The 16,349-nt window shown below is 45.6% G+C and overlaps 1 protein-coding gene across 3 annotated transcripts in view; it reads right to left on the bottom strand.

Annotated features, from left to right (window-relative positions):
- The window catches only part of Vangl1 (VANGL planar cell polarity protein 1), a 53,057-nt gene that overhangs the window by 26,081 nt on the left and 10,627 nt on the right, over window positions 1–16,349 (bottom strand). For all 3 annotated transcript variants that reach the window (XM_078027068.1, XM_021732976.3, XM_005334912.5), the window contains 2 exons: window positions 10,227–10,359; window positions 5,289–5,896 (listed from right to left, as the gene is read on the bottom strand). In XM_078027068.1, the coding sequence (XP_077883194.1) occupies window positions 5,289–5,896; window positions 10,227–10,359 (741 nt within the window). The remainder of the gene's footprint in view (window positions 1–5,288; window positions 5,897–10,226; window positions 10,360–16,349) is intronic.

Raw genomic sequence — 16,349 nt, 5'->3', positions numbered from 1 at the left:
TCCTGAAAGCAGATTCTACTCCCTCCATGTTACTTCTGGCATTTCTAAGGCATAGAATCCAATGATTAAGTCTGTTAGAATGATGTGCAAACAAAGAATAAATAGTCGGGGAATGGCAGCTCAAGGTGGTGGGTGTCTGCTACATTGAAGCAGGCTTCCTAGATTTAGTCCCCACCTGTGTAGTTATCAATCCTTAAATCTGCGGTAGGCTGGGGCTGGCTCTAACCAAGAGAATGTCATAGCAGTAAAACACAGCCAATTCTAGGCCTCAGACTTAAGGGGCCTGGAAGCCTCTGAGTTATGCTAGTGGGAACCCTGAGCTGCCCCTTAAGAAGTGTGAATATCCTAATGTAGAAACAACAAAGAGAGGCCATAGGGAGAGGAAAGCCCCTCACAATGCAGGATAGGAAAAGAAGCCCGGCCCAGCTGACTCAACTACACAGGGACCACCAGCAAGACAACCGCAGAAGAGCCTCCTGGCTGAGCCCAATCCACATTGCAGAACACGAGAAATAATAAAACGGGGGTTGGTTTAAGCTTTTACATTGTGAGGTAGTTGTTACATAGCAAAGGGTAAGATGTCTTCCTGAGACAATGTGAAGCAGAGTGCAAAAAGGTCCGGCCAGGGCTGGGGCTGGGGCTGTCGCTCAGTGGCACAATGCTTGCCTGGCCCATGGGAGGCACTGGGTTCAATCCTCAGCATCACATAAAATTAAAAACAAATAAAGGCATGCTGTCCACCTACAACTATTTAAAAAAAAAAAAAGCCCTATCTCTTCATTCTGTCCACTCCAGCCCTGAAGCTAAAAGTTGAATGAAAAAAAGAAAATGTGTCCAACAGCTAGTTACCCAGCTTGGGACACAGTAACACTCCAACAGTGCTACCACGTGCTCACCAACAGTGCTACCAGAGCTTGCTCACGTGCCGTGGTGTGAAGATGAGCCCTCCATTCAGAGGCAGAATGGTGAGCGCTTAAGATCATTCTGCAGCCAGATCACCGAGGGCTCAAAATCTGGCTCCTCCATTACGAACTTGCTTAACTCTCCATGTCTCCGTTTCCTCATTAAAAATGAGGATAACAGTGCCTCCCCCTCGGGATTGTTGTGAAGATCGAGTGGTATGTTAGGAGCGGAGAAGCCTCCTGGCAGAGTCAGAACCATGCGGTCAGTCACTGTTGAGGTTTTCTTTATCTCTGTTGTTCTCCACCTCGCGTTCAAGCAATGACACCAGTGTCGACATTCCAACGTTCACAGTACTTTCCTTGAAAGATTTCAAAGCTGAGAAATTCTTAATAAGTATAATTACATAGAGGATAGGAAAGGCAGCCGAGTACAACAGACATGAGTATGTCAATAAGTAAATCAATGGAAGTGCAACTGATGTGATTCTGCAATCTGTATATGGGGTAAAAATGGGAGTTCATAACCCACTTGAATCAAAGTGTGAAATATGATATATCAAGAACTGTGTAATGTTTTGAACAACCAATAAAAAAAGGAAAAAAAAGTATAATTACACATCATTTTTAGTCTCTTTTCTCTATTCATCTGGGTTTCTCTTCAAATACAGTCAGATTGAAATTCACTTGTCCCTCTTGAAATGGCAGAAAAGTTAGCAAACCATGGTGAGAATGGCGCAAGACCTGTGGGATGTGTGCGGAGAATTGTGAACCAACGACGCCAAGAGCTCAGAGTCCTCTAGAAAGTCCGGGGGTGTGATGCCCAGCAAGGCGCTGGCTCCTTGTGACCTTGAGCAGGTCCCTTAACCTGGAGAGCAGGTTCTCAACTGCAATAGGGAGACACTATACCCAACTTGCTCTGACTCCTGAGGTGGGGTAAATTAAGACCAAAGGTATGAAAAGCTCCTGTAACTTCTAAGGCACCAGGGGAAGGTTAGGAAGTCTCTTGATCTATTTGTGGGGCATTATATATGGTATAACAATAACCTTTTGCATTTTAAAAAAAGTTTTCAAATAAGCCCCAAATTCTATTCTTGCCAACAAGCTGGGCCACAGCAAGTGCTTTTTATGAGAATTAACAAGAAGCCTATTTTCCTTAAAAAAAAAAAACAAACTAAAGAGTAGGCATTCTTTTGACAACTTTCAAAAATAGCTCGGTGCATTCAATGAAACCATCTTTGAAAACGGGAAAAAAGAACTCCCCATCACTCTGCACCTAAACCCAGTAGGTTGCTGGTGCAGCATAGGCTTTGCATAAAGGGAAAATGGAACGGCCTGTCATTCTGGTCAGGTCTGATGAAGACCTGCTATTCTGATGTCTGAGGCTGGCTTTTGTGCATGCCCATGTGCCTTTCCTCCTGTCTCTACACTTTATAAAAAAGGCTTAGAAGTTATATTTCCAGCCCAGTGACTCTTTCAGCCACTGCTGGGTTTGGATCGGATTTAGCCCAAGGATCGGCGGGTGACCAGGCCCACACGGTGCCAGGAGAAATGCCAACTCTGCTCCAGCCCTTGCAGACTGCCTGTCACAGGTCATCCAACCCCGCTGAGGGCTCTAATTGGGAGGAAAGACATCTCTCCTTCCCCAGCCAATTTTTCCACCTCATAATTCAGGGTCTCCACAGGAAGGACAAAGGGGGCTGGACACAGGGCAGGAAGAGGAAGAAGGGCCGAAAAGAAGATACCGAGAACCATTCCAAACGTTCTCCCCACCTCAGCGGCTGGACATTAGCCAACGCCCAAGTCTCCCTGGGGAGCTGGGGTGTCTGGCTTTGGTTTAGAAAGTAAAGACAGGCAGTACTTGGTCACAGTGAGAGCAGACTGAGGTTTGCAGCAAGCCTGCGGGCCCTGCAGCACCACTGATGTGGCTTCTCCTCCTTGTTCTGACCAGTAGAGCTGTGTGTGAGATGCCAGGACTGCCACCAGTTATGACATTTGGGGGGGCTGTTTGATTTGTTCCCCTCGATGCGACTCAGATGGGGAGTGCAGATCAGATTGACCAGACTTACAGGACTTGAGTACCCATGGAGGGGGAAGTCAGACAAAGTACCCTGGGTGTGAGAAAGGTATCACTCTCCCTATCACAGGTAAGATTGGCACCAACGAGCAATGAAGGCCAAAAACCCAAACCCTGGTAGGTCCCACTCCTGGCCAGTGCACTGGCTGCTCACATTCACAAGCAGTTCCAAATACTACCTATCTCCACTGTGCCCACAGCTGGATGTCTCACCATTTGCCTTAACTTCTCTAAATCCTGTCCTGGGACGTACTGTTCCCTGCTGGTCTTGGTCACTGCCACTGTCTGAGATCTCCTATCCATTGTCCCCGTCACCTGTCTATAGGCCTATTTCATCAACTATCTGCCACAGAGCAGTATTACTGGTCTCTCTCCAAATGACTGCAAACCCCAAGAGTCCTGACACAAAGCAGGCAGTCACCCAGGCTCTGGGCTCTGCACACAGAAGTACTTAACACAAATCTTTGGGTCATTTTCCAAAATGGAAAGAAAACTGAGATTAATATATAGCAGTGACTTATTTGCCTTCAGAGCCACACAGGCATCTTCAAGACCCTCAAAACACCATATGTGGTGTGCAGAGCATGTGAATCAGACACCAATTCCCTCTAAGGATCCATTAGGGTGGCAAGTAACCTTGAACGCTAAGTCACCCAGTCCTCCGGGTGGTAGGAGCAGAACCAAAGGAATGAAAGAGGTGACTGCCAACTCAATGGCTTAAGTGTGACCTGACTCCAAACAGGGGCTGAGCCACCCGCCTGGGCTCTAGCCAAAACTCTAGCCAAAACAAAGCCAATTGTTCTGTTTTCTCACCAAGATGCCCTTGCTGACCTTGGCCACTTGGCCAGCTTCACTACTGCAGATCACACACATCAGCACATTCTGTCCAGGAGTCAGAAGGGCCTGAGGAGTGAGAAGCTTCAAGTCAAACATCCCAGGGACCATCTGAGCATGTGCCATGCTCCACGCTGGGCACTGAAGACCCCAGGAGAGTAAGAACCAGGTCCTGTCCTCAGAGAGTTCATTGTGGAGGAAAAATAAGCTCCTAACACCAAGTGAGAGATGCCACAATGGGACATGAACTCAGCCGTGACATCTGAGTGAATTCTAAACAAGACTAGCCATATTATTTTGTACAAATTACTTAAATTTCCTAAACCTCAGTTTATCTGCAACCATGGGATTGACAATACCTGTATCACAGGTTCTGTGAAGACTAAATTTATATGAAGTGCTTACCTTTATTTATCTATAAAATAAATGATGATTCTCACTCTTGTAGCTAACCCAAAATAATGGGATTTTTATGCAGAGGCTTAAACTACGACACCCCAGTTGATTTCTAACTTTTTCTCATGAATATATTTTCAAAACACTCAACCTGTACACATCTGGGAGACTTTAACCTGTATTTGATTCTTTATTAGAGGATCAGTAGTGTGACCATATAATTTACTGCCCAAACCAGGATATCTCTGAGAGTTTAAAAAAAAAAAAAAAAGGAGGGAGGAATGATTAATAATTCCACTGGAATACCACAGTAAATCAGATGAACCATTTGGGGCAAAATGGAATTAATAGTCACTTTATGCACTGCCCAGAAGACAACTTCATGGTCAAGGCATCACTAGGTACACCCTTTCTGCACCACTTTAGGAAGCTGGCAACAAGATTTGAGAATAGTCCTGACAAAACTTGATAGGGTTTGGATGTGAGGTCTCCCCAAAGAAGTTCATGTGTGAGACAATGAAAGAACATTCAGAGGGGAAATGAGTGGGTTATGAGAACCTTAAACCAATCAGTGAATTAATCCCCTAATAGAAATTAACTGAGTGGTAACTGGAGGCAAGTGGTGTATGGCTGGAGGAAATGGCTGACTGGGGCATGGAGTCTCTCTCTGCTTCCGGATCATCGTGTAAGCTGCTTCCCTCCACTACCCTCTTCCATCATGATGTTCTGTCTCACCTTGAGTCCCAAGGAATGGAGCCAGCTGTCTATGGACTGGGACCTCTGAAACCGTGAGCCTCCCCTCTCCAAATAAACTTACTCCTTTAAAATCATTCTGGTTGGATCTTTTAGTTGCAGCAGTGAAAAAGTCAACTAAAACAAAACCTGACTTGGCTGGCCCCATCCAAAAGTCCAGCTAACCGATGCACATAGACACCCCCACTACCTACACACAGGTTCATGCACACAGCTCCTCCCCCAAACCAGAAAGGAATCCAGCCCTGGTCCTGGCACGTGCATCTGTCACACTGACAACCAGCTATCTTCCAGGGATACCAGTTGGCCTTTCTGCCCCCTGCCCTTACCTCAGGTGTCCCAAGCTGTAGAACCGGGACTCTCCATCAGTGGAGCGGACCACCTGCAGCGTGAACATGGGCTGCAGCTGCCGGAGCTCCAACAGGACGATGGCCAGGTAATGGATGAAGAGGAGGGCATCCACGAGGGAGACCGCGTATTGCACAATGCCCTGGTAGTTTCGGTCCCGAGAGTCCAAAATACGGACTCCATAAAAAAGCCAATAGGAAACCACAAAGAGGAAGATGAGGACCAGTAACAGGGCTCGGAACACAAACACCCGTGGCACGTCGGCTCTCTGCTTGCGGAAGAAAAGGGCCCAGGTTCCGATGAGCAGAATGAGGAGTTTGAACGACACGGAGATAAAGAGTCCCTCGCAGATGGTGCCACAAGGTTCCAGCTCGTCCCTCCACAGGATCGGGGGTAACAGGATGAAGGCAATGGGGGTGAGGAAAACTAGGAGTCCCAGAAACGAGGCGATGGTGAGGCCCAGGTAACGTTTACAATCCAGCCCCACGCTGTCCTCCATGTCCTTGCTGATCCTGGCAATGTCCTCTTGGGATATGCTGTGCTCCGAGGTGCCCGTGATGGCTGTGGTGGTCTCGCCCCAGTTGTCATCCTGATGGGAGAGGCGACAATGAGGATGATGAGCCCAAAGAAGCAGGTCACTTGTGAAAGCCACCAGAAGACACGGGGTATGTGGAGAATGCACCCCATTTACCCAACTCTACATGCTGGGCTTTCTAGAAGATGGGAACTGAATAAACATGTAACAGAAGAATTTTAAACCTTAACAATTTTCACTGAAATCTTCCACATGTATTATGTATTTACCTTTTTTTAAAAAAAATTTATACCATTTATTTATTTAATTTATTATTATTATTATTATTATTTTTTTTTTTGGTACCAAGGATTGAACCCAGGGGCACTTAACCCACATCCCCAGCCCTTTTTATTTTGTATTTTGAGATAGGGTCTTCTCTAAGTTAGGGAGGAGGGCTTTGAACCTGTGATCCTCCTTGGCCTTAGCTTCCCTAGCTCTGCTGGCTTGTATTTACCTTTTCAAACAGAGAAAAACATAATTAAATCTTGGTATTGTTTGGGTGATTCATTAGCATAACTCTGATTACCATCCCTGGCATTGACAAGTCTCAAGAAGCTCTGGGCCTGGGGCTATTTGCCCTGCAATAAAGACCCAGCTGTTAGATTAACCTTGTGAGAGATCCCTTATAGAAGAAGCCCCCCTGTGTTTTCCTCCTCCTGCATGCTGAGCTCTAAAAGCTTACAAAGTCCAAATTCTGGAAGTGGGGAACATTACTACACACTCCAATAGCTCTGTGGAGCAATAGCTCTGTGGCCCAGAAAGGGAACTTACATCACTATAGAAATCCAAGCTCACCTGTGGCTGGTACTTGCATTTTTTTTTTTTTTTTAAGCTCTGTGTGATATCTGTAAGACCCTCTCAGGAAGTAGCAATATAAAGCACTTGCTGACAGCGGTTTTCACTGACCAAACTAAGCAAATTCAAGAATCTATTTATGCCAGGACAGCTCAGAAATTCTTTCCAAAACACATGTTCAGGGCAAACTAAACACCTAGAGCATACAAATAACCAGCATTATTATCCTGTAGTTTTACTCTCTTGCTTTCTCTCTCTTTCTCTCTCTCTCTCTCTCTCTCTCTCTCTCTCTCTCTCTCTCTCTCTCTCTCTCTCTCTCTTAAACTTCTAGGTAGTTGCTAGCTGGAGCAATTAGTCTATTCATTTAACAAGATCCCGTTGTTAGGGTCTCAAACATGTCTGCTATTTCCCTAGCAGCTGTGACTTCATTCCAAAGCACAAAAAAGCAAGAAGGGACCAAAAAGCTATGAAGTCCAAAGAAGTTTTGCCTCAGAGATTTGTGCATATGATTTAACTCTTCTCTCTCTCTCTCTCTCTCTCTCTCTCTCTCTCTCTCTCTCTCTCTCTCTCTCTCACACACACACACACACACACACACACACACTGAGTCACAGTAGCAAGATGGGTAAAACGAGGACATCAACTTAAAGAATTATCTACTCAGTTACACAGATCTCTCATAACCAAATAACTCCAAATCTAGTAATAATTAAAAAACAAAACAAAATGACCCGTGACTTATAAAATGGACAGGCTAGGTTTAGAGGTGGGAGTGGTGGTAAAGGTCTCAACCGATGAACAAAAGACCTTCATCTTGGAAAATGGGAAGTACCACAGAATATAAAGGCCATTCCTATGAACAGCCAGAAGCTCCCAGGGCTCTTGGACATCACTGGTGGACGTGTTAAGTCGATAAAAGACTTTTGGAGAACTGGCCTGGCCGTTTCACAGAAATCTGAATATATACCCTTAACTAGGTGACCCAGCAATAAGCTTTGCCTAAGCTTTACCCCCAATTAATTAGAACATATGTCCACAGAAGATTTGTACAAGAATGTTCTTAAATGCTTTGTTTGTGAACAGCCAAAGTGGTGCAACTCCAATGTCCACCCACCAGGAGAACAGATGAAAAAATTGCAGTAAATTCATACAATAGAATACTACTCAGCAAAAAAAATGAAAAAGAATGAACTGTTGAAACATATCAAACCATGGATAAATGTCAAAATCATGCTGAGTGAGGAAAAAAAAATCATATGATTCCAATTACATTAAATTCTAAAACAGACAAAACTAATCCAACAGAGATAGAAATCAAAACAGTGGTTGCCTTGGAGAGGTGGGGATGGGGATAGGGATTGACCAGGAAAGGCCTGGGAGAATCTGTGGTGAAGAGTGTGGGTGGTAGAGGTGAATTCATCTATGAAGACTTCACTGAAATGTTTAAGATCTGTTTTATTTCTCTGTGTATAAATTTAGGTCAATTTTTTTAAAGGAAAAAAAAAATACACCAGCCAGGGAGAAAGATACAAATTCAAAGACAAACAAATTTTGCTTAATAACAGGTGAGTTCACAGTCTATAGGAAACAATTTACTTTGTAACCCTCTTCATAAAGGCAAACACTGGCTTCCAGATTTGTATCAGGGCTAGGAAAAAGTTGCAAATCAATGCTGAAGTAATTATTAGTACCTTGTGATCATTTTTCTTGCCAACCACATTGTTCTGATGTAGCTGTTCATCTTTTTTTTTTTTTTTTGCCAAAGAGTTACTAAACCTCCTGTCCAGTTTAAGAATTTGTGCACATCTGTGCCTAAAACAAAATGTACATGTACAAATGTTTCTCCAAAGCCTGAGGATTTTTGAACAAAAAGAAATGAACTCCTCTAATCCAATCTTCCAGATTTTCAATGAGGCCAGCAGAAGCCCACTCCACTTGATTGCCCAAGGTAATACAGCTATTGAGGTACACAACCTCTGAATGCTTTCCCCACCGCTTCACCCTGCAGTAAACATTAACAGCTTCCCAGTGAGTACACGGTGGTGTAGAGAAGCTACCAACAAAGAAATGTCTTTATGGCATTTAGCATCCACTCCCAGGAGAAAGCTGAGTCCTAAAGCACTTAAGGAAGGTCCAGTCCTAGGACTGGCCCCATTGGTCCATCTGTTCATCTGTCCATCCATCCATCCACCCAACCACCCAACCACCCATCCCCTAAGAGCCAAGGCAAGCAGTGCAACAGTTCTAAAGGCATTTGCTCATCACTGAACAAACCCCACATTCAACCCACGCCTGCATTTTGGGATCCCAGAGCACCATGTGTGCTCTGAGGAACTGCCAGTTCTGTCCATGGATGTGACTCTAAGCGCCTATCTCTGTGTACCTACAGTTGTATTCAGATACAGGCTTATCTGCAGCTCTCTATCTTTACAGCTGTGTATGCACACTTGGCTTTGTTTGTGTGAGGCAAGGCTGGACACGCATGTGTTTCAGGAGGTGCAGAGGTTGTGCAAGCATGCTTCTGAGTCTAGCTCAGATGTTGATTTAAGTCCACAGGCTGCCAGGCAGGGGCCCCGAGAAGAATCCAAGTGATATTTTCAATAAAGAAATACAACTGACCATATTTCAAAATTGGGTGGTTTCCTAATCACCCTAATGCCTGGCTTTTCTTTTCTTTTCTTTCTTTCTTTTTTAATATTTAGTTTTTAGAAATAGTTGGACACAATACTTTTTATTTTATTTATTTATTTTTTATGTGGTGCTGAGGATCAAACCCAGGGCCTTGCACCTGGTAGGCGAACGCTCTACCGCTGAGCCATAACCCCAGGCCCCTGACTTTTCTTAAACACTGCAAGACCCATCAGCACTTAGTCCTTGCATTTCCAAGCAGCAGGTAGTCTCTGGAGCTAAGGGAGCTGCTGTCCCTTAGTAGAAGAAACACCTTCTCCGGTTCGTCATAGATCCTTCTCTCCATCCCAAGGTCTTCATGCTGAGGAATCACAGAGGCCATTACCACCCAAAGTTTGCTTGATGTATTCCTGTCCCTTCTCTTTGATCCAGGGGGTACCTCATTCATCCTGTTTCCCTACCAGGCCGAGTGTCCAGTCCCTGGTTTGTTTCACATGTCCAAGAGTACATCTGAGCTGTCCTAACTTCTTTCCTCATCTTCCCAACACTACTTAGGCTTGTTGGAGACAGAGATTCCTTCCCTAACACTCTTCCATTTTGGAAGGAGTCTCCGGAGACTGCAGCCTATAACTTTTCCCTGCCCTGCCCTGTCGTCAGCAGTCCTGGCTTCTGTCCAACACCATTCAACACAGGCCAACCAATCACACCTCAGGAGAATCCCCAAGCTATCCAATGGCAGGACAGGCTGTCCTTAGACCAACAAGAAACCACAGGACATAGATAAACTAATTAGCATGCTAGAAAAATAAAGGTTAAAAACCCAAGAGAACCTATTGCAACAGGACTTAGGAAAACATTTACAGAAAAGAGACGTGGTCAAGGGGCAGCAGTATACTTACAGACCACCTGTGAGCCTTACCTGAACTTCCTCTGTCCGAGTAGAATCGTTTGCCAACAGGGGCTCTCCGGTGGGAGCCTGAATGGTGACAGATTTTTCTGACCCTCTGCCATCTTTATTTCGGGGTGATTTGTGTCTCTCTCTAGTTCTCTCCCTGGAGGAAAAAAAAATGATAACAGCGAGCACATTTCATGTCACAGTAATTAACTCTCTGGTTCATCAAAATGCCTTATATGTTTCATTCTGAATTTAGGAAAATCGTATACACACACAGCACCAATACTCACCCATCTCCACCCCTTGCAAAGAGTAAAGTGACCTTTATTCCCTACTTAGTATTTTCTTTCTGCCACTCCAAGACCTGACACAAAGACTGTCACTCCTCCTCTATCAACAGTGGTCTCAATTTTCTAGAGCCTCAAATTTTTCAATTCCTGAATTGGAGGCACATTTTATGGTAATAATTACTCACTTGACTTGGTTATAATTTGCCCGAGTTAATTTTCTAGGATTTTATTGGGCCATCACTGTAGAATATCTAAGCTTCGTTCTACCCCCCAAAAATCTGGGACACATTGTCACCCTATACTTTTGGACAAGAGAAGAAAGGAAACTCTAAACCAGGACAGAGAATCATTTTCTCCTATTTCTTACGAATTCCAAACTAAAAGTCATTCCCATAGGTTCTAGGTGAACTCAAAGACACCCACAGAAACAAACGAAGCTAGGACAAATGATACCCAGGTGTGTGTGTGTGGGGGGGTATGTGTGTGTGTGTGTTCAGGCCTCCTAAGGAGAGCAGACTGCGGCATACTTTCAACCCAGATGAACTTTTCTGGGTGGTCTCCCATGCTGACTGAAAGGGCACCCCACTGTGGGGGGTCAATATTGAAGTTATAAATCAATCAATCACCGTGGCCAAGCCCAGAGGTCACAATCTGGTCAATAACCACCTATGGAAAGTAGCACTCTAGCCTCTGGCTGCCAATGGTGAATTCAGGAGCGACCCAGCCACAGAGCCAGCCCCTCAGTGGTCAATAGTCAGTAAGTTCCCTTAGCCTCTTGTCCCCGTAGGCCACCTGACATCAGTCCTCCTTCCTATGACCACTTGCCCTCATTCCCAAGACAGGGAAAGCTTTGCACATAAAGGTTGTGCAAAGAGTCCAATCTTGATCTGTCCCTACCAGATGTGCGACCTTGCACAACCTCCAAAACCTCCATCTCCTCCTGTAGGAAATGGGGAACAATAAAAACAGATAATGTACATAGGCCCAGTACACAGTAGCCATTGTGGCTTACTGTTATAATGGTATCACTACTATTATTAAAGACCAAGAATGGTTTCCTGACTTTGTGAAGCAGAGTTTGTTACCTCGGAGAAAGAGATGCAAACAGAACCATCAACACATCATCAAACTCCCTTCCTTTCCACACACACATCTTCTACTAACCCACCATTTAACAAAACAACAACAATAAAAACCCAAAAAGCAAAAACTATCATGTGCAGGTTTCATGTCAAACGTGCACCTTATCATAAGCATTAGATAATTCTTTCTAAGAGCCAAGAGGCACCCATGGCTGCAGAAGATCTTTCAATGACAACAGTTCTATCCCTAGAATAGAACTAGGAATAGACAGATTCTGGTTAACTCTTTATTTCAACCAGGCAACTAGGAAAAAAGTCATATAAGTGGAGAATTTGTTCACCCAAAGATATTACAACGCAACGTTAATCATCTTTGTCCCATTTCAATTTCAAAGCACTTCGCTACGTGCTTGATAGTTTCACTCAATCCTAGCTATAATCCTCTGAGGTTAGTATTATTGTTCCCATTTTACAGATGAAAAAATTGAGGTTCACAGAATTTAAGTGACTTCCCAAAGGTGTAGGAAGTGGCAGAGTAGTATCCAAATCCAGGTCTGTTGCCACTATCTCTATTCAAACCCACGATGCTACAGTGTTTTGAAAAACAATTTGGAAGATTTTACAGCATAAAATTCCTGATGCTCACCCTCATACCCTCACATTTGTCAAAGCTACAAGAACCATGAATTACGCCTTAAAGATACTACTAGGAGTCCTGATTGCCCTGTGACCTTAGATAGCACAAAGTTGTGTGCCCCACACTCTCTGTTGTCTAATACAATCATTTAAAAAGGAACTCCGTATGAGAAGCAATAAACAGCGTGGGAGAGATTCGCCCATGCATGGCCAGTTTTCAGAATGAGTCGTCAGACAAGGGCCAGAACTGTCTCTCTGGCAGGTCGTACCTGCAGCCAGACAGATTCCCTTCTTACTCTTACTGCTGCCACATTTATCATTGCCTCGGCCATCAGCCAAGTCATATGCTTCCCTAACCCATCTCTCTATTCACAAGCCCCATGGGTCAAATCCTGTGACAGCACAAATTCCACTGGAAATCAAAATCTTTCACTGAGTGCCAGTTCCCGGATCCTGCACACTAGCAGGGCAGAGAGCAGGTGGGGAGGGGAACCACCCAGGCCTGGAAACAGACTCTCTGCTCTCTCCCAACCCCCAACCCACCCAGCCTGGCTCCTACAGAAACCAAGAGGACCCAGACAGGGAACGACTTTCTAACAACTACCCTGCTAACATCTGAGGAGAACCAGATAAGAACCCTTAATCTGATAACTTGAGGGGAGTTTTCCATCCTCCAGAGCCAGAAACCAGTGCCTTGCAAACCCCAGTGTGCAGAGAATCCACTTGGAGCACAGATATAGGTAGACTGGCAGGCTCCACCATCAAGGGATTTATCTGGAAGGGAGGTGATAGGAATCCATATTTTCCACCAGCTTCCCAGGTGTGCAGGATGTAGGCAGTCTAAGAAATTTCCCCCAAGATTCTCCAACCCAACTGGCCCTGGACAGGGGGCTGCTGGAGTGACAGAGTATGCCTTGCACACAGCAGAGGCTACATAATGGGAGCCACGAACCTATGCTCAGCTGCACCATGACACAACGCACAGTGCTTCCTTGTTAAAACAGTGCTAAGTAGGTGAAGGACAGTGTGCAACCAGGAATGAAGGCTGCCCGGAGCTGAGAACTTTCCACGCAGAATGTTATGGTTTGGACATGAAGTGCTCCCTACAAAGCTCCTGTGTTAAGGCAAGAATAGCCAGAGGTGAAATGATTGGGTTTCGAGAGCTGTAACCCAATCAGTCCATCCTAGTTTGAATGGAATAATGGTTTAATGTGGCAGGTGGGGCATGGCTGGAGGAGGTGGATCACTAGGGGCATGCCCTGGAGGGGTGAACCTTCTCTGTGTCCCCTTCCTGGCTTCTCTCTCTCTCTCTCTCTCTCTCTCTCTCTCTCTCTCTCTCTCTCTCTCTCTCTCTGCTTCCCAGCCACCCTGCCCTAAGCAGCTTCCCTCACCATGTCCTTCTGCCATGATATTCTGCCTCACCTTGGGCCCAGAGCAGTGGAGTTTGCCAACCATATACCAAATCTCTGAAACCAGGAGCCAAAATCATCTCTGCCCCCTTAAGCTATTCTTGTCAGGTATTCTGGTCACAGTGACACAAAGCTGATAACACATAGGTCGATTGTGGGGAACATAGAGCAGGTCCTATCACTGCACCAACATTGTGCCGGGGGTCGGCTCTTTGTATTGGTCTTGTTATGAAGGAAGCACACAACCCGCCATACAGCTTTCACAGAAATCACGACTCCTGCATAATTGCTCCAGGTACTAAGTCAGGGTAGGATTTAAGAGTGACTTTCAACAAAAATATGGCCATCCATCCAGTGCTTTCCAGTCTGCAGAACTGCAAGTGGCCACCTCCTGGCAGCAGGGGCCCAAATGCTCTCGATGCTGTCACTCCAAGGAATCTCTAAGGCTTCCAAGTTTCCTCTGGGAAAGTATTCCCCATTCATGGAGACAATGGGTCCACGTGTCTATGAGTATGGCAATAGGAGGTCAGAGGAGTCAACAGTTTACCAGACCAATGAATGAGGTCTTACAAATAAATACATACTTAGGATAGACTTTTCCAACTTGGCCTCATTGGTTGGATCACCTATGTGCCTTTGATGAGCAGCTGTATCATCTAAGGGAATCTTCATGTCTTCATCTCTAAATCTATCCCCACACACTCTCTGCCCAGATAAGCAAAGATAAGTATATGTGTGTGTGTGTGTGTGTGTGTACACGTGTGCATTAGATGGTGGGAAGAACAAGCAGCAGTGTGTAGGAGGCACCTACAAATGTCTGCACCTTTGTGTATATATAAATGCATCTATTTAGCCAATTCTGGAGCTGAGCTCTTGGGGGCTGCTGTAACCAACCCCCTCAGTATGTAGCCAGAATCCCCTAATTCCCACACTGTTTCCACTTACACTCGGAATTTCCTGGGAAGATTATTTACTCTTGTTTCTGTTGTTTGTCTATTTCTATTTGGGGAAAGCCAGCCCCACCGGTTACTCCTCCCTTTCCTTCTCTACCACCACCCACTACCTGTCCTCTCTCTACTGACTGCTGGGTCTGGCTGGCTGCTTCCTCTGGGCCCTGTCTGGGGTGGGAGGGCTGAGCACTGGGCAAACTGGAACCGAAGTGGCCTCAGAACAAAAGAACCAACTTCTCCACTGTCCAGGCAGCCCTCTTTGGGAGGATGCACGTTAATACATCAGTCACACCGGCTGCCCTTCACTTCCCTTGCAAAACTGACATTTCCTTTCTGAAGGATCATGAGCCTGAAATCTGTAGGGTGCTTCAACAAACCTTGTAACTTCAGGCAACAACGCTGTCCCAGAGCCTTGGTTTCATCATCTGTAACAGGGGCTACCACCTCCTACCCTCCTAGGATGGCTGTGACCATGGGAGGAGCCAGCAGGGACTCCCAAAGTGGTTGTCCATATTATTGGCAGCTCTGTGTTTAAATTGGGAAACTTACGCTCTGAACCCCGGGGTTTAGGTGAGGTCGGCTGAAGTTAACTGGACAATCTCTGGAAACCACAGGCATCACCAAACCAGGCCAACAGCCTCTTTGCTACAAGAGTCACCTGTCAGCTCTCCAAGATGGTCATGATGTCATCAAGCATACCATGTTTGGTGCACTTCATTATTCCTGAGTTGACATCGTACTAAAATTACCAAATAGACAAGGCCCTCCACTTTCTTGCTCTTCCATTCAAACACCTGACAGGGCACGGAGGAGGGAGAGCCACCTGCCCAGGGAAACTCCTGGGACAAAATAGATGTCCTTGGCTGTGTCTCAGGCCTGCTCTCATGCCTGTGGAAGGTACAATTACTGCTTAACATTCTTTATGCCCTAGCAAAGCACTCCGTAGCACCCATTATCTACAGATCACTACTCCCCTCCAGTTTCTGTACCCGGCTTTGCCTACAGTCAGACAATTCACCCCCAGGGATAATGGTGTTTTGTAAAGAACCCTGAAATGCACCTCCAAACCCCTTGTGCTCACATGGCTCCACTTAGAGCTCCTCTCGGAGCAGCATTCAGTAACATTCTTTGAGTAATTGATCAGAAGCCTCGGCTTGTATTAACATTTGCCAAGCACTTTCCACATAGGTCCAAGAAGGCACTGAGAGTTCTGCGTGTTGTTTTCATACGAAGTTATAGTTCCTGGAAGTTCCCACAACTGAACTGGGCTATCAGTTTCTGGGGCCTCCAAGAGGCAGAGAGCAGCAAAGGGTCCCAAAGCGTGGAAGTCAGAGTACAAGTGTAGACCAAAGGGGCCAGAGCTGGTTCCAATCTTGCGAGCTGTCACCCCTATTCATCCCCAAGTTTCAAAAGCACCCCAAATTCCTACTTCCATCACTGTGGCGTGAAAGAGGAGAGCCCGGAATGTTGATGAGGGAGTGGCTTTTCCCATTTAGGCCCAGAGTTGATATTTCAAAACAGCCGCGTCTGGTGTGTCATAACTCATCTGGTAAGTTCACCCGCTGGTGGGAATTTGTGATTGGATTTTTATCACCTGAGGTTTCTAGCTCTCTCAGGACCTGGGCTCTGGCATGTGACTGCAGGCTCCCTCACCCCAGCCCTGCAGCAGCCACACTTGAGCACTTCTGTTTTCTTTTCTGATTGGAAAGGCCAAAGTGGGCTCCAGTGCAAAGGGTCAAATAGGTATGATTATAAGAGCCATGTATAAAAACTCAGAAAT

This window comes from Ictidomys tridecemlineatus, chromosome 11 (genome assembly GCF_052094955.1).
Source record: "Ictidomys tridecemlineatus isolate mIctTri1 chromosome 11, mIctTri1.hap1, whole genome shotgun sequence".
NCBI lineage: Eukaryota > Metazoa > Chordata > Mammalia > Rodentia > Sciuridae > Ictidomys > Ictidomys tridecemlineatus.
The sequence above is the reverse complement of the archived record's forward strand: the minus strand, read 5'-3'. Positions and strand labels throughout refer to the sequence as shown.